The following is an 18,829-nucleotide window of genomic DNA, read 5'->3' on the forward strand; positions in this document are numbered from 1 at the left end:
ATTTCATCCCTAAATTCTCCAACATGCATCTCTTGAAAAGGAGACCTTGTTCTACACATCCATCATCACACCCAAGAAAACTCAGAAAAATTCCACAATGCCCCCAACTAACAGTCCCCTACTCCAGACTTGTACAGTTGCTCCAAAAGATCTTTGATAGCTGTTTATTTTTCTCAACTCGGCTTCCAAAGTTTACGTATTGCAGGTAGTTTAGATGCCTCTCTAGTGTCTTTCAGTATACAACAATCATCCCATCTTTTTTCTTTTAATGACACTGACTTTTTTTTGAAGGGTCCAGGACAGTCGTCTCCTAGAATGTCTACATTCTGGACTTGTCTGATTGTTTTCTCTTGGTTAAATTTAGGTTACTGATCTTGGCAAGAATTCTATATAGGTCCGAGGCACTTCATATTGTGTTATATGAGAGAGCACTTAATGCTAGGCTGTCACAATTGCTAGAAGTTTGATCACTTGGTTGGGCTGGAAAATGGCCTATCTCTTCACTATAAAGACACATTTTCCTCCTTATTATCGGGTATTATGTGAGCTGATACCTCGAACCTGTGTGTCTGGCCTGTTCTCCTCCAAACTTTCATTACTCCCTCGACTTATAAATCAGTCAGGTCTTCTAAATATTCTTAGGTAAATTTTAAGCACACAGGAGGAAAACTAAATTTGATTTGTATCTTGGCTTCTTCATATAACTCAGCCAAACTTGTAATACACAAGTCACAATAGGTGATGCCATCAGCCGTTACTGAGACAAGAGGCGGTAGGAAATAGTTATGTCCTAAGAGGCCATTGTTAGGCATTCCTCATTTAAGTTCAGTGACAGGAACAGGAAGCTACAGAAACACATTACCTGGAGGAAGATCGGATGTTTTCTGAACAGCTGTTTCGTCTGCATCTTCCGCTGTCTTTGGAAAAGGAGGCAAGTTTTTGGAAAGCGTATCCAGATAATGAAACTGAAAGAGAAATCCAAAAGACTTACTTTAGACTTATGCATTCCTGGAAGGCACCCTCCACAAGCATGTTAAGTTGAAGAGCAATGATGAAACCATTTTTCTTTTTTAAGGCTCTGAAACTGAAAGTTTTTCAAGAGACCGTTCAACTCAATTCTAGATTTTGTCATTCTGTCCTAACTTCCTGTAACTTCTTCTCAGGCAGCTTCTGGTTAATAATAGCATCTGGAACATCCATAGAAATACAACAAGCTCTAAACACATGAGGATATTCACTTTGCTGAAAAGTTCCAAGGTTTCATGGGAGTGCTCTGTCTCCTCAGGCTTCCAAGAACTCACAGTAATTTAGTGCTGTTTCAGCAGCTGACGGATGCAGAAATCTTAATGGGATAAAAACTTGAAAATGGAATTTATGGGATAAAAGTGGGGAGAATTCAACCCCCAAAAGGACTTGAAATAGATGAAAGAGGTGATAATGCAAGGTATGAAGTTGGAGTGGTAGTAATAAATTGGCAAGACCTGAAATTAGTTTTCCCTCTCAAATGCTCTTGAGGACGTGGATTTGAAAGGTAAAGTTAGTCAGCTGGGCTGATGAAGGAAAGAAACATCAGGAAAGGTAGGTTACATAATAACACCTGCATTGCATCAATCTCTATAAAGATTCTTACTTAATTGTTGTTAATTACGTTCAATTACCTTAGACTGACATAACTTGCTCATTTCCAAGTTGAAGTAGGGTGATACTACTTTGTTCCTAATTTCCATTAGGTAATTTTGTGTGGTTTCAATATCCTTCCTGGTTGATATTTCCATAACGATGCAAAAGAAGACAGAATGTTTTACAATGTTATTCGCTTGTGTTTTACCTTTAAATCCTGCAGAAAATGGGATCGCTAACAATAAAACGGGTAAGAACTCATCAGACAATTTTTTTTGGTCAGCTTGCTTTGGTTCATTTTCTGCTCTTTCTAGAATCAGTCACATTCCCTACTTCAAAAATCAGCTTTCATTTAAGGTAAGAAATAATGATACCAGGTGGGAGTTTGGTTTTACAGTTGATCTCAAAAGACTAAAATACACTCGGTTGACCTTTTTTGCGTGTCTTTCAATTCTCTGAGGTTTAAAGGCCAGCTTGATTCTACCAATTTCCATGATTTCAGTAGCAAGGGTAACAGAAACTAAAACCAAAACCTCAGGAGTGGTTTGTGAATCGTGTGATCGGTGATTACAAAGTAAAATAAAAAACAATCATGATAATTCTGCTAATTGTCTTTCCAGTATCAGAACTCTGTGTTGGGGAGGCGATAGACCTCTAAAGACTAGAAGGCTGAAGACTTCACTTCCCAGCCTTTCCTATATATATAGGGAAGGCCAGTAACTAGTAAGCTGACATCACTGGGTAAGACTCCAGAGAGCCTTTAAAGAGATCTAACTCAGCTGGGAGGCTTTCCCTTTGTCCTTGCCTCACCTCTTTTCCAGTAGGAAATACGGATGAAATATGAATGGAATGAAATATGGATGGATGAATGAAATATGGAATGAATGGATGAAATATGGATGGAATGGCTGCAGCTGTGGCAGTGATTTTGCAACCATGAGGCAAACTTGAGGATGGAAGTCATGCACCACTTCTGACTTCTTTGACATCAGGAAAGATAAACTTCTTTCTTGTAAAAGCACTGATTTGGGGGGTTGTCTGTTAAATGTAGTTGGACCTCATCTTATCTGAAATAGTTCTCATTTTTAAGTGCTTCTCACATGCCAGAAATTGTGCTTTACACGTTTAATCTTGTAATAACTCCATGAGTTAATCTTATTATGCCCCTTTTATTGGTCAAAAAACCCCAAGGTATAGAAAAGCTAAGTAACCTACCTTGAATCACATAACCAGTAAGAGGTGAAGTCTGAATTAAAACCCAGGTTGCCTGCCTCTGAGCCCATGACCTTGATTAGTGCAAACGCTAGTCAACTGTTAGCTGCCCAATGTGTGGGCTGAGATACCTCCGATATTAGGCGGCCCAACACCCTCCTGTTACAGATGAGCAAACTGAATTCCTGAGGTACGTTTTACTGATGGAAATCAGTAAATTGGGAAATGCTGATTTATACAAGGTTGAACACGTTTTGTTACCGTAGGACTTAGGGTACACCGTGGCTCTCTAAAAAATAAGCACGACCAGCTGACATCATGCATCTGTACGTAACCAAGCTGGAACTGACTCTCGGTCTGCTGACTCTAACACTAGTGTCCTTTCTCTCACACTAGCTGGCCTGTCAGGAAATACTGCCCGAATCAAAATAGCATCTTACTGAAACAACTTTAATTTCCCATTACATTATCTTATCTCTACTGCCTCACCTGATTCATCATCAATCTATGGCAGTGGGGCTACCGCCTGTCACTCTTGGAACCGTTCTCAAAAAAGAATAAGTCCTCCAATTGATAACCTCCAATTCCTCTCTGCTTTCACCTTTCTGATTCTTCCACGGAACCTGACCTTTTTGTGGTTCACCTTCCGTGCCCCTGAGAACTTCTCATTCCTTAACCCTCCTCCCCAAACGCATTTTCCACGCTCCCAAAACTTCTCTTTCAATGACACAAATCTAATTATGCGTTTCACTTTCTTCTTCAAAAACTTTCATTGGCTTGCCAGCATCTACCTGTGGGTTAAAATCTGAAAGTGTTCATGTTTCAAGAACCTTAAAAGTGTGAATGGATAACACAGATACATAATGAAAAAAGGATTAAAGAGTATGCAATAAAAAGGAAGTCTCCATCCCACACTGTCCCCTAACCTCTTGGTCGGCTTCCCCACAGGCAATCATTGTCACTGGTCTAGAAATCAGGGATAGTCCATGAGACAACGTATACCTTCTAGTTTGACCTTGAATACAGGGGTGGCCCATGAGATGCAACATCCTATCTCACCACTTCTCCCATACATTCTACAGGGTAACCCAGGCATTTTTTTGGAGAAGAATCTTCATCCTTCCTCCAGTCATTGTGGAGAGGAGTCATGCAAATGTGTGCAATTCTCCCATATGTACTACTAGATTCTAAGTAAATACATCTGGCTCCCTTTCCTCTCGGGGTGGTATCTTTGGCTAGGAATGAAAAGCACATAATGCCTGGAACACATTCTTCACTGAGTTAGAAGAATCCTTGAATGTTTATGACTAGTCTCTTAAGTTCTAGAATATTTATTAGTATATTCGAATTGCCACAGCGCAGAGAATACCTGAGAACTTTCTTGCTTACAAGAAAGGAGAGGATCTGCATGAGGGTCAAATGGGCTTCCCCTGGAGATAGTGACAGCCTCACTCATAAGCTGAGTAGCCACTTGGCAAAAATGTAGAAGAAATTCAGACAACGGCAGGGAGCCTAGGTGGTAGGACTTTTCAACCTAGCCCACTCTAAAATTCCTGACTCTACAAAACTGGCCGTTTTCACATGCTGATGGATGCCGTGCTTCAAGATAGAATTACCTCTTATGTTCCAACTTTTCTTTCCAGTGCTTTCCTTTTGTTGTTTGCCTGCGTGAAAGGAAAGTATGATGAAAAAGGGCAAGGCTCTCAGCTTACAAACAATAAAAGAAAAACCTCTACTGTGTGATAAATTGTTGGCAATGTCGGAGATGAAAGGCTGAGGATGCATTGATATAGTCACCCCGAGTTATGATGCCACGGCTCTCCATTTCCTCCATCGCTGTATGCTTAATACTAATTGGAACACATTAAGGGATCCGCTTACCTCCATTTCCTTTCAAAGAAATCTGTATCAGTTGTCTCTGGCAGACATTCCGGAGCGGTAGGCAATGATTGCTTGAATAAATCGGTTAGGTGGGCTGCAACTTTAAAAATAGATGCATTTAAATTTATCCTCACATCTTTATGGCACAACACACAATCAGTGCCTGGTGACTCACTTGAGAGGTTTTCTAAGAGCTTATATTTAATCTATCAAGTGTTTACTAGAATTTCCCTGACCAAACTGTAGTATAACAGTAAACCAGACCACTTTTATCGAATATTCTATTAGAGAACACACATCTTACTGTCCAAATGTAGAATGTGGTGACATCTCATTCATCCCACATCATTTGGGGAATCAGTGTTTTACCTAACTGAATTTCTTCATCTCTGAAACACCAAAACTTAAAAAAAAATTAACCACCTTACTGAAACTGTTTTTCTAAAAAAAAAAAAAAAAAACAAAACTAAGGGTATGAATCTAAGTATATTAACATAATACAATGGTTTGATAATCCGGGCAGTTATTCTGAGTTTGTTCCTCAGATCATGATCTCAGTGGGATGTTAACAAAGATTAAAAAAAAAAGTTTCCGTGTTCTATCTGAGCTTGGGAAATACTGATTTATACAAGGTTAAATATGTTTTGTTACTGTAGGACTTAGTATACACTGTGGCTGTCTAAAAAATAAGGAAATATGCAGCATTATCCAAACTTACTTTATCATAAAATTCATTTTTGGTGCAGCCATTTCATAGACTAGTGTTTCGGGAAATAGTTTGGGGAGCATTGACTTAAAATCACCACCACTAATATTGCGGCTGTAACTATGCAAGACCCTGTTTGTTTGTTGGTTTGTTTATATGTTTGAAAATATGTTTAGTTTGTTCTTCATTATTAGGCAACCTGCACATTTACCTCGATGGTGATTGTACCCCTCAGACCAGAGACCACAAATTCGAATGCTGCCACTTACAGTTACCGGATAAAGTATAGGGCATCCAGTTAACTTTGAACTCCAGATGGACAACAAATAGTGTTTTGGTATAAGTATGTCCCAAATAGAACATTCAATAGAACTTATACTGAAAGATTACTTATTGTGTACCTGAAATTCAAATGTAACTGAGCCTTCTGTATTTTTATTTGCTAAATCTGACAACCATAACTTAATGGGCTGCCCAGATAAAAGAGTGACAACAGAGTGGCAGTGATGGGCTGTAACAGATTCTTCTGTCTGTGGTCATTCTAAAGGGGCAGCTTTAATCATCTTCAGCCAAATGTCACCATGCGGTAATGTCACATTTCAAGAGATGGAAAATCAGCTAAAAATAACTGTGTAAGCCAACCCTGTGGGGGACACATAAAACACATCTGTGGGCTAAATGAAGCCTATGGCTGCCAGTTTCTGACCTTTGTAATACAACCAAAATAGAAAAGGAAAAGAAAAGCCCAAACCACCAAATGCTTCCCTGCTTGTCTGCTGTGAACTATGAAATCATATAACTAAGTTCGCTGGGGCTATATATTCTCCAAATAAATATGCTTTGAATGAGGATATTTTCCAAGGGTAGACTGCTTGAGCTATATATTCAGTGTAAAATAGTGCAAGGTTTTAGTGGTAACTGTGTAGTTGCTCAAAAGTTCTGTGTGTGTGTGTGTGTGTGTGTGCGTGTGTGTGTGTGTGCGTGTGTGTGTGTGTGTGTGTGTTGGGGGAGAGCGTTGACTGGTTGGTTGTTTCCCTCTTCTGTCTTAGGTATGTTGGAAATACATGCTGAGGTTAACATAAAAGTCAAATGTCAACTGTTTTTGTTCAACAAATGAAAGTTAAAGATAAATTAGATGCAGCCATGTTTCACAATGTAGGCTGAAAAAATACATAAATAAGTAATTATAATACAACATGGCCAATATGACAACAGAAATATATATATACATGGTACTTTGCTCTCAGACAAAGGAATGACTGAGAAGGATATTTAAGATTTTTAAATATTTTGCAGAAAAATATGTAGTTACCTTCAGTTACATGACTTTTTGTAGTTTCTTCCATTTTAGGGAACGACTGAAATGAAGATAGAATTCCTTAATGATGATGATTATATTACATACAAATTCACTCGGTTTTACAGCATTCTTCATGGAAAATTACTATCAAATGAATTCGTTTTTTTTTTTCAACGTTTATTTATTTTTGGGGCAGAGAGAGACAGAGCATGAATGGGGGAGGGGCAGAGAGAGAGGGAGACACAGAATCGGAAACAGGCTCCAGGCTCTGAGCCATCAGCCCAGAGCCCGACGCGGGGCTCGAACTCACGGACTGCGAGATCGTGACCTGGCTGAAGTCGGATGCTTAACCAACTGCGCCACCCAGGCGCCCCAAATGAATTCGTTTTTTAATGCCAGTACAAAATGTATTTGATTTTTTGTAGTCATTCCTTTCACACAACAGAATTTTTTAAAATGCAAATCATTTCAATTTGTAGAAATTCCTTTTTCTTCCTCCTTCCTCCTTCATTCACTAATTCATTCCACATTCCAATAAACATCAGTTTCTCTGAAGACAGTATAAACTTTTATTTAAGAGCCTTCAGAATTCTATACAGTTTAAGGAAGGGCCTAAGAAGCTTTTGGAAAATTCAATCCATGAGGAATCAGATTTTCCCCAGAAATAAGAAATTATAGGGAGGGAAGGCGAATGTTCCATGGAAGTGGCAGAAACAGCTATGAGGTGTAATATTTTGTCTTGAAGCACCTGATATTGAAACAACAGTGAAAACATTGGTACTGAAAACGTTTCCTTCTCACCATGACGAGCTTGAGGAGATCTGCAGCATTGCCTCTTTCCTCCTCAGTTCTGGAATCCTTAACCGTCATTTCCTGTAGCTCATCTTCTTTCTTTAGAATATGGTTTATATAATCCTAAGTCAGCGGAATAAAATAAATCAATAAAAAACCGAAATGAGGCAGAAACGCCAAAACAGTGAACATCAACTTGAAATACTACTGAAAAGGTAAGAGTATGTAAGTTCCCAGTGCTCAACAAACCAGTTACTGGTCGAGCAATCTGGAAAACCTTTTCCTTGATTACATTAATGAGCAAAGACCTGAAACGTCCAAAAACAAAGCTTGAGGGCCACAAGATCTTAGAACTATATGGAGATGCCACAGAGACATCTAGCTCTGTGCTCCGGTGTCCTCATCAATAAAATGTACGGACTTAGGTTAGATGGTTTCTAGAGTCCTTTCCAAGGATAGTCTTTATGATTCTGTCTATGAATGTAAGTTTAGGCTTAGTCTATGCCTTGGCTTCCAAGAGAAATACACTTTACTTTTTCCATAAACATCTATTTTTTTTTAATTTTTTTTAACGTTTATTTATTTTTGAGACAGAGAGAGACAGAGCATGGACGGGGGAGGGGCAGAGAGAGAGGGAGACACAGAATCAGAAACAGGCTCCAGGCTCTGAGCCATCAGCCCAGAGCCCGACGCGGGGCTCTAACTCACGGACCGCGAGATCGTGACCTGAGCTGAGGTTGGACGCTTAACCGACTGCGCCACCCAGGCGCCCCAACATCTATTTTCATAAATAAATCGTCCCCCACTGTATGCCAGGTGCTGGGTATATAACCATAAACAAAACAAATATAATCCCATTCAGAGACAGTTGACAAACTAGACAGTAAGATGCTATAGATACGGTGTGCACAATTAACTATATATTTACAAATTCGTAGACCATTTCCGAAAACCAACAATCCTTTTCTTCCATGGACAAGTAGCAGATTAATAAGCAGCTGTACTTTTTTTCCAGAGGTCACAAAGCCAGTTCCCCATACAGTAAGAGAGAAGGAGGACACTATATCGCAATTGTATATAAAAATTACCTATCTTTTCAGTGCCTTAGGGTCTCAATACTTCCTATACCTTCTGGGAACCATTGAGTATTTTTTACTTCTCAACCTCCTACCCTCTGGAAAATTGGCATTCCTTTGTCGCATTAGATAAATATTGGTACAGTGACATAATTTCAGATTCCTCAGGAAACCAAGAGGAACGATTGCCCTGTTGCTTATTCCTCTGGGTCGGGTGACCCGGATTCCATTACCTTAAGGGAAATCTGCAGCTTTTGCTTCACCTCCTCTTTTATGACCTCGTGCTGGGTGAACTGGCGCATCTGTAGAACACTGGGGCTCTTGAGTATAGGGGCTGGCGCACTTGCTAGCTGTTTGGACCCAATGTCAAGGCCCTTCCAAATCTGAGTGCCAAATGGAGGTCCAGGAGTCTTCTTCTGTTAACAAAACGAAGCAAAACAACCACCAAAAAAATCAGAATGTTTTCGCTTTTTTTTTTTTTTTAACCGAGTCCTTATTATGTAGACACGATGCTAGGAACCACTCGTTAGGGAATACGGTGGTCAAAAACATACGGTCCCTGCTCCCAAAATGTTTCTCAAATAGAAGGGAAATTGGTAAGAGAACTGGGCACGCTTTCCTCTTTATATGCGTTACCAGGAACTTGGATGTATTAAAATCCTGTAGCATTATCCAGTGCTGTCCCACTGGATAGCATTTGGGGAGTAGTAAGCAATGTCACATCATGGAAATGTAGCCTAGCTTATGAAAAATGCATAAATGCACTGTTGCTTATTACCCACAAGCCACAAGCAGCCCAAGACATCTGGAATAATCAGGCTTTCACTTTCTGGTTTCATGCTCATTTTGACCTTAGAGAGATTCTTTGAGAGAGAAAAATCATCCCATAGATCTGAGAGGTCTCTGAGCTCACTCTAGATTAAGCATGCCTCCAGAATCTTTCCAGGGTCTCTTGGGGTACATATGTTCTGCCTCGGATTAGACTCACAGCTTTATGTTACCCTTGTAATTGATTTTCAGGAGTAGTGTGCTTTGATGCCCTACGTCCTGTAGCGTGCCTGATGTCCTCCATTGTAAACTGCTATTCAGTCTGATGCCTGGTCAGTGATAACCCTGAGGGGCTTGCCTGGGCTGGGCCACTGTGACTGGGCATAGAAGGCCAGAGCCATAGGAGTTGCAGAGAAAGAGAATAAACTTCTTTCATTAATCTCAGATGTGGCATGTTATTTGTCATGAAGCACTACTTTCGACCTGGATATAGCCTTAGTGAGTCATTTGGTGTGGCCTTTCTATTCTTCAGATATGGAATTAGAGGTCCAGTGTGGCTTGTCCCCTATCCCACATTAATAATTGGTAGACTCAGGACTAGAATTCAGATACTTTTCACTCATCGTGTTGGTTATAGCCGCCAAATTAAAAAATAGGACTCAGAGGTCTTTGTTACCTTAAGTGTTCATTGTCTGTGCCCTTGCTATTACAAGGTTGTGCAGGGGAACAAAAATCATCATAAACCAAAAAACGTTGTCCTCCACACCTAACACTTGAATGTCTCTCTGATCATATTATCAATGTCCTCATTGATCTAATAATTTATCATCTAACAATATACTGGGCCTATTACACAAATGGCTTGCAAAATGAAGTGTCAAGTCTTGCAAGGTATAGGACTTCATGATTCTTGCTCAAGATCTCTAAGACCTTTTCTTCCATTCTTTAAAAAGACTTTCGATGGAGCTCCTCTAATCTGACATAATCACAACGTTTACTTTTATCATCGTAGTTGCGTATCCTTTGTATAATCCTTCACATCATTCTTACGTGCTTCAGTTCGTGCATTAGTAAATTAGGCAAAAAAGGAGACCTGAAGTTGGGTGTTAAAACTAACAAATAAGAAATGAGAGAAGGAAAGTTTTCTGTATTGCATAGTATCAGTAATTCCATGATAGGAGAGGTATAACACGTGTTACCTAGAGTGGATATTTCCATACTATAGGAAGACGTTTGAGCCTGCAACACAGGCTAAAAGAAATAAAGCTAGTCAGGTGTATTTTTCCAAAATCTACAAATGTTAAAAGTCTTCAAATATAAAACTCCCGAGCCCATTAACAGTTTATGTAAGAATGAAAATATACGAATATATGGGAGAAGACTGGAGACTCCAATCCATTGATGAAATAGATGTGCAATAGTGTAGTGACTTTGCAGCAGAAAAAATTTATACCTCGACTGAGGGAAACATCTCCCATGGCCTTGACTGGAGATTCGGAGGAACAATTGTATCTAATTCTTTCTTCATTAGCCATGGTGATGCTTCACAGAAAGGGCGAAGGACAGTGATGCTCAGGGCACCTGGTTCAAAGAGAGTTATCAGTGGATCATTTCTCTATCAAATACATTCTGAGAATTCAATAGGTTTTCACTAAATTCAGCGAGCTTTTTGATAAGTGAGACATAGTGATTATGCTTAAGAAGCTTACAATCTAACAAGTAAAGTAAGGCTTTTGGCCACTGTAACACCTAGAGACTGGGTTTAGATAACCTGGAATTATGCATTGACACCTTACTATTCTTCAAAAACCACATCCAAGTCCTGTCGGTTCACTTGAGCTTACCCGCTGACCTACCTTGGATCATCTGCCTCTGAGAGATGCTGTTCAGGGCTAGAGCAACAACTAGCTTTTCTACCCAGCTCTACTCTGCGAGTGAACCTCCCGCCAGCGGTCAGAGTGACTGATTATGTTAGTCCATGGTTTAAACTCTTCTTTGACTTCCCACTGTTCACAGGACAAACCCGAGTCCTCGGTGTTTTGTCACCCTGCCCTAACTTGCACTACCCCCTCCTTCTGTGCCCTGGCCACTTCAGCATTTTCCTCCCGGTTCTCCAAGGCTTTTTGCTTTCTGCCTTGTACTGTCTCTTCCAAGAAGGCTCTCCCTCCTATTTTAATTAGCTGCTACTTATCCACCAGCTCTTGGTGCCAGTGTCTTCAGGGAAGCCTTGTAGACTACAGCAGGTTCCTCTGTTAACGCTCTCATAGAACCATATTCCTTTCCTTCACAGACCTTACCCCAATTTATAATCACACAATCACAGTTATTGTGTGACTATATAATTAATGCCTATCCTCTCATTAAACTCTAAGCACTATGAAAGCAGGGTCCACGCTGTCTTAGCTCACACTGTATTCCTAACACCCAGCCAGTGTGTTTGGCACATGCTGGGTTATCTAGATGCTAAATAACTAACAGAGCAATTTGTGATGAAGCCTTGCACAACCAATCAGAGCACCCCACTCCCCATATTCACAAAGAACAAAGTTTATTTTATCACGCACACGTGCATTGATACACTAAAAGATATAAGTGCGCAGATGCAGGCATATTCATAAATGAGTGCAAAGTATATACCACCAGAGAAAAGAGAAACATAAACCTAAGCACAACCCATTGGTTTCATTCACAGATAATATGCACGTTTATATCTATGTTTAAATACACATATAACATACACTGATGATGCTTTCTTAATGCAATACGTATCTCGAACCCTTAGCCACACACTGATTTCTTTGAAATTGATGAGAACAGTATAAATACACAATAAATATAATTATATCTATAACTTATCTTATATTGCAGGCTGACTTTCTAACTCACACATCAAACGTATTTTCTTTTCTTAATATATTAAGTTCATCAAGGCAACACCTTCAAAAAAAAAAAAAGAACTTACAAGTGATATCTCACTTTTCTTTGTTTTTTTTTTCCCCTAGCCAGATGAAAGGAACACATAAGTAGGATCATAGATACATGCCTACCGTACCTAAACTCCAATTCAATTCAGATCTGCTTACAGGTAGGAGAGGGGCTTATAGTTTACATACGTCGATGCCCAGATAAAGCTTGGAGTGAGCATAAGTAGCTGTATAAACGGGTTGACCTGGCGATGTGGCAAGTAGAGTTGAAAAGGAAGAAAAAGGGAGAAAGTAGAGATGACGTGGGGGTGGGCTGGATAAGGGGGCTGGATGCTGGTAAGGAGACACAATGACTTCCAGACATTCTGGATTCCCTACCTGGCTGTTCTTGTATTGGCTCCTGGAGAACTACAGTAGTTGATTCCCCGTATGCCAAGGATAGGTATTCTTCTATGTCACTGTCTCGAAGAAGTTCCGCTCCTGATCCATCAGCATAAATGACAAAAAACCTATTTGAAGCAATAAAATTGAATCGCGTGAAGTATTCAGTTAAAATGCTCCTGAAACTTAAAATTTAAAATAAAGGTCATGGTATTATTTTTATCATATTACCTGGGTACATGTTCACCATAGATTTGCAGATGATTCTTATAAACGTGAGTAGATGATAAACTGTCATAGCCTTCAGTTTTTTCATTTGGATCATCTTCCAAATTGTTTTCACATAGCATAGTTGATACACTACCATCAGCCATTACCTACGGGACAAAGTATATAATCAACTAAAGAAAAGAAATGTCGTAAAGCTTACATTTCTCATTTGAGAAAGCATGCGATCTGTTGGTATATCCAGAAAACCAGAGATATTTATTTCCAAGGTAATACTCACTAAGTCCAGTTGGCATTAATAAAAGCAAAAACATCTCTACTTACAGACCACACCTAGACTATGAAGACAAACTGGAATATACTCAGAGTAAGGTGAGTAGGATCGCAAGGGACTCAAAATCTTATCTGAGCATTGGTTCACGGAACCGGGGATTTAACCATTGAGGAGAGGCTACCCATCTGATAGTTGTCTTGCAATATTAAGAAAGTGGCAGTGTGGGAGAAGTTCATATTCTGTGGTTGCAAGTGTGGAATTGGGATTCATGAATAGACTACAAAGGGAAACAGATTTAGCGTGAGAAGAAATGTTCTAGCCATTACTACTGTTTAGATCTGGTGTGGGTCTCTCCAGGAAGGGATGTAGTTCAGGCTAAAAGATCACTGAAGGGGATGTTCAAGAAGAGTATCAGTGCCTAGAAGAATGTTTGGCCTGAATGTCCCATGTGTTTAAAGCCTAGAGGGCTCAGGCCTATAAGGTTCAATTTCAATTCACTACAAATTAAAATCTGTTAGCAGCCTGAACTCATGCTGGAAAGACTCTCATTTAGCACAGAAAAAACCAAGCTGGATCAGGGCTAGTCTGTGTACCAAACCAAAGCTGGGGACCCTGTGCTATGGCTCCAAATCTGGAAAATCACTACACCACCTACTAGCTGATACACCATCTTGGGTGAGGAGTGAAAACAAGGAGAAACGCTTGGAGCAGGGGCTGGCAAACCATTTCTGTCAAGGGCCAGAAAGTAAATAGTTTAGAAACTGTAGGCCATACAATGTCTGTTGCAACTACTCAATTCTGCCATTATATGCAAAGGCAGCCATAGACAATGTGTGAACAAATAAGCGTGGCTGTGTTCCAATAAAACTGTATAATGACACTGAGATTTGAATTTCCTGTGATTTTTATGTGTCATGAAATATTCATCTCCTTTTGACTTTTTGCCAACCATTTAAAAATATGAAAGTCATTTTTCTCTCAAGGGCCTATATAGACAAGTGGCCATGGTTTGCCACTTTCTGGCCTCGCTATAAGAGGATATCTGTGGTGTGGAAGGACAGAAAAACAGAAGAGAGAGCTCTACCATCTAACAGCTAAGCACCTGTCCACCTCCTCATCTTCACACCTACTAGAATCTTCCCTAATTGATATTGCGCACCACGGATTCCCTGCCCAGTCAAACAAACTGGTTCTCTCGCTTTAGCCTGGATACAGACCATTCTTACATCATTTCTTTCTTGTTGGCATTATTTTAAATGTTTAGTAGTATTCCTCCCCTTCCGTTCGAATTCTTTATTTGGCTTTAACGTTTATACCATCCCAACTGTTAGGCTTTTCTATACCCTTGGAAGTACACTTTAGAAGCAGAGATATTGGCATCCATTACTGCTTATGCTAAGTATTGGCAGCAAGTGGATATCTAATCCCAAGGCAGCTAAGGTATAAAGCTGCATGGAAGCTCTCTGGTCGAAATATCTCAAAAACAAAGCCCCAGCCTCTCACTCCACACTAATGGTGCATTTTACCTGAAAGGTATTTCCCTCAGGATCCAGGACCTCACAGATAATCTCTGATGTGTGCTTCATGATGTACCTGCTAGCTCTTAGCTGCTCACGTTTTTGGAAAGGATGGTATATATCACTGCTTGGTTCATGGCAATATATAGCTGAACAATCCCGATCAATGTGAAGGCAGCCTGTGTTGGGAGGTAACACCTAGAAGGGTAACAGAAAGAGAGGAATTATTTAGAAGGGTCTTGTTAAATTTGAGGGATTTGGAAAATCATTTCAGGAGAAATAATTATCTATAGATCTTAGCCATAAACTCTCATTTCCAGGAAAAACACATTATCCAAGAGAGGACTTCGGCTTTGGGAAGGCCTCCCTGATAAAGAGGCAAACTGAATAATTAAGATATAATTTCTTCTGTGTCCTCATAATTTATCTACTCACTTTAATATTTCTTTTGGCACTTTCTTATTTAAGATATTTAATAAGAAAATAATAAAGATATATTTTAATTGAAATAAACACACTTACCTCTACCCAAAATGTCTGGAATCCTTCATGTTCTTGGGCAAGAAGTAAGTCGAAGACAGTCAGAAGCTATGGGACAAATGCTTTTAGGAGCTTTTAATTATCCCCATTCCTCTGGTGGCTGACACAGTCCTTAAGTATTAGCTTTCATGTAAAGGTGTGTGGTTCAGATAGACTCATTTTTGACACATAATTCACATACCATAAGTTCACCCTTTTAAAGTATACACTCAGTGGATTTTAGTTTATCCAAAAACTTGTGCAAACATTATCAGTAACTTAAGAACATTTTCGCCATCCTGAAAAGAAACCGTGACAACCACGAGCAGTCACTCTGCATCACTCCTGCCCCCAGCTCCTGGAAACCAGTGGCTATGGACTGCTCTCTGTATGAACTTGAATATTCGAGACATTTCATACAAATGGAAGCATGCACTAGGACACGTTTTGTGTCGGCCTTCTTTCACTTGGCATAATATTTGCAAGACTCATCCATGTCGTAGTATCACTACTTCATTCTTTTTTATGGATGAATCATATTTCATTGTCTAGATATATCAAATTTTGCTTATTTATGAGTTGATGGACACGTGTTATTTTCACAATCTTGCTATTATTCACAATGCTATCAACATCTGTGTACAAGCTTTTGAGTGGACCTACATTTTAATTTCCCTTGGATATCTACCTGGGAGTAGAATTGTTGAGTCAGATGATAACTCTATTTTTAACTTTTTGAGGAACTGTTTTCCAAAGGGATTGCACCATTATGCATTCCTACCAGCAGTGCATGAGGGTTCCAATTTCTCTGCATCCTCCCTAACACTTATTATTGTCTGTCTTTTGTAGTCTAGTCATGTTAGTGGTTGGGAAGTGGTATTTCATCGTTGAATTTTTGCAATTCCCTGAAGACTAGTGATGTTGAGCATCTTTTCATGTGCTTATTTGTCATGTATATATCTTCTTTGGAGAAATGTCTATTCAAATCCTTGCCCATTAAAAAAATTGGGTTATTAGTCTTCATTGTTGAGTTGTAGTAGTTCTTTATATATTCTGGATACTAGACTATTATCATATATGATTTACAAATAATATCTTCCATTTTATAGGTTGTCTTTCCACTTTCTGGGTGGTGTCCTTTAAAACACACTTTTTTCACTTTGACAAAGCTTGGGCTTTGGGTGTCATATCTAAGATGCCCTTGTCAAATTCAAGGATATGAAGATTTGCACAATGTTTTCTCCTAAGAGGTCTATAATTTGCATTTTTACAGTTAAGTCCTTGCTGCTTTTGAGTTCATTTCTGTGTGTAGAGTGAGGTACAGGTCCAACTTTATTCACCATTTGTTGAAAGACTATTCTTTCCCCCATTGAGTTATCTTGGCATGCTTGTAAAAAAATTATGGACCACAGGTTGATAATAAATAAATACTTAGTTCTAGTCTATTGATCTATATGCCTATCCTTATTCTATTAAAATTTTTTTAATGTTTTTATTTTATTTTTGAAAGAGAGAGAGAGAAACAAAATGCAAGCAGAGGCGGGGCAGAGAGTGAGGGAGACACAGAATCCGAAGCAGGCTCCAGGCTCTGAGCTGTCAGCACAGAGTCCTATGCGGGGCTCAAAACCACGAAGTGTGAGATCATGACCTGAGCAGAAGTCCAATGCTTCACCGACTGAGCCACCCAGGTGCCCCAATGCCTATCCTTCTCTAGAACCACACTGTCTTGATTACTATAGCTTTGCAGTAAGTTTTAAAATCAGGAAGTGTCAGTCATCTAACTTCGTTCTTTTTCAGGATTGTCTTGGTTATTCTGAGTACCTCAAATTTACATAAGAATTTTAGTATCAGCTTATCAATTTTTGCAAAAAAGGCAGCTGGGATGTTGATGAGGAATGTAGGGAGTACTGCCATCTTAACGAGATTAAGTCTTCCATAAACTTAGTATGTAATGTTTTTCCATTTATTAAGTTTTCTTTAATTTTGTTCAGTGATATTTTGTAGTTTTCAGTGTTTAAGTCTTATACTTCTCTTATTAAATTTATTTCTAAGTATTTTATTCCTTTTTTTTAAATCCTCATCACCTCTTTCACCCATCCCCTACCCCCTTGCCTCTGGTAACCATCTGTTTGTTCTCTATAGTTAACAGTCTATTTCTTGTCTTGTCTTTCTCTCTTTCTTTCCCCCCTATGTTCATCTGTTTTGTTTCTTAAATTCCACATATAAGTGAAATCAGATGGTATTTGTCTTTCTCTGATTGACTTATTTCACTTAGCATTATACTTTCTAGATCCATCCATGTTGTGGCAGATGGCAAGATTTCATTCTTTTTCATGGCTGAGTAATATTCAATTGTATATATACCACATCTTCTTTATCCATTCATCTATTGATGGACACTTGAGCTGCTTCCATAATGTGGCTATTGTAAATAACACTTCAATATCTTTCTGAATTAGGGGTTTTGTATTTTTTGGGTAAATACCCAGTAGTGCATTTACTGGATTGTAGGGTAGTTCTATTTTTAACTCTTTGAGGGAACTCCATAATGTTTTCCACAGTGGCTGCACCAGTTGCATTCCTACCAATGGTGCAAAAGTGTTCCTTTTTCTCAACATCCTCACTAACACTTGCTGTTTTTTTTGTTGCTGAGTTTAGCCATTCTGACAGGTGTGAGGTGATATTTCATCAGAGTTTTGATTTGTATTTCCCTGATGATGAGTGATGTTGAGCATCTTTTCATGTATATGTTGGCCATCTGGATGTTGTCTTTGGAAAAATGTCTGTTCATGTCTTCTGCCCATTTTTAAATTGGATGACTTGTTTTTTGTGTGTGTTGAGTTGTGTAAGTTCTTTATATATTTTGGATACTAACTCGTTATCAAATATGTCATTTGCAAATATCTTCTCCCATTCAGTAGGTTTTCTTTTAGTTTTGTTGATTATTTCCTTCACTGTGCAGAAGGAATTTTGATGTCATCCAAACATTTTATTTTTGCTTTTGTTTCCTTTGCCTCAGAAAACATATCTAGAAAAATGTTGCTAGAGCCAATGTCAGAGAAATTACTGCCTGTGCTCTCTTCTAGGATTTGTATGGTTTCAGGCCTCACACTTAGGTCTTTAATCCATTTTGAGTTTATTTTTTTTTGCATGGTGAAAGAAAGTGCTTGAATTTCATTCTTTTGCATGTAGCTGTCCAGTTTTCCCAATGCCATTTGTGGAACAGAAGTATTTTATTTCTTTTGATGCTACTTTAAATGGAATTATTTTATAAATTTCAATTTTGGATTGTTCATTGTTAATGTAGAAAATACAGGGGCGCCTGGGTGGCTCAGTCAGTTAGGCGGCTGACTTTGGCTCAGGTCATGATCTCGTGGTCCGTGAGTTCGAGTCCCGCGTTGGGCTCTGTGCTGACAGCTCGGAGCCTGGAGCCTGTTTCGGATTCTGTGTCTCCCTCTCTCTGACCCTCCCCCATTCATGCTCTGTCTCGCTCTGTCTCGCAAATAAATAAATGTTAAAAAAAAATTAAAAAAAAAAAGAAAATACAATTGATTTTTGTATATTGATCTTACACCTTGCTGAACTTTTTTTTAATTAGTTCTAATGGTGTGTGTGTGTGTGTGTGTGTGTG

At 39.1% G+C, this 18,829-nt stretch overlaps 1 protein-coding gene across 3 annotated transcripts in view; it reads right to left on the bottom strand.

Annotated features, from left to right (window-relative positions):
* SPAG17 (sperm associated antigen 17) overlaps positions 1–18,829 on the bottom strand; it is a 239,686-nt gene that overhangs the window by 47,715 nt on the left and 173,142 nt on the right. For all 3 annotated transcript variants that reach the window (XM_045478817.1, XM_045478815.1, XM_045478816.1), the window contains exons 32-42: positions 14,689–14,877; positions 12,892–13,037; positions 12,658–12,788; positions 10,809–10,936; positions 8,821–9,003; positions 7,521–7,634; positions 6,732–6,777; positions 4,714–4,813; positions 4,449–4,496; positions 1,659–1,758; positions 863–965 (exon numbers count right to left, since the gene is read on the bottom strand). In XM_045478817.1, the coding sequence (XP_045334773.1) occupies positions 863–965; positions 1,659–1,758; positions 4,449–4,496; positions 4,714–4,813; positions 6,732–6,777; positions 7,521–7,634; positions 8,821–9,003; positions 10,809–10,936; positions 12,658–12,788; positions 12,892–13,037; positions 14,689–14,877 (1,288 nt within the window). The remainder of the gene's footprint in view (positions 1–862; positions 966–1,658; positions 1,759–4,448; positions 4,497–4,713; positions 4,814–6,731; positions 6,778–7,520; positions 7,635–8,820; positions 9,004–10,808; positions 10,937–12,657; positions 12,789–12,891; positions 13,038–14,688; positions 14,878–18,829) is intronic.

The sequence above is a fragment of the Leopardus geoffroyi genome, chromosome C1 (genome assembly GCF_018350155.1).
Source record: "Leopardus geoffroyi isolate Oge1 chromosome C1, O.geoffroyi_Oge1_pat1.0, whole genome shotgun sequence".
Classification (NCBI taxonomy): Eukaryota; Metazoa; Chordata; class Mammalia; order Carnivora; family Felidae; genus Leopardus; species Leopardus geoffroyi.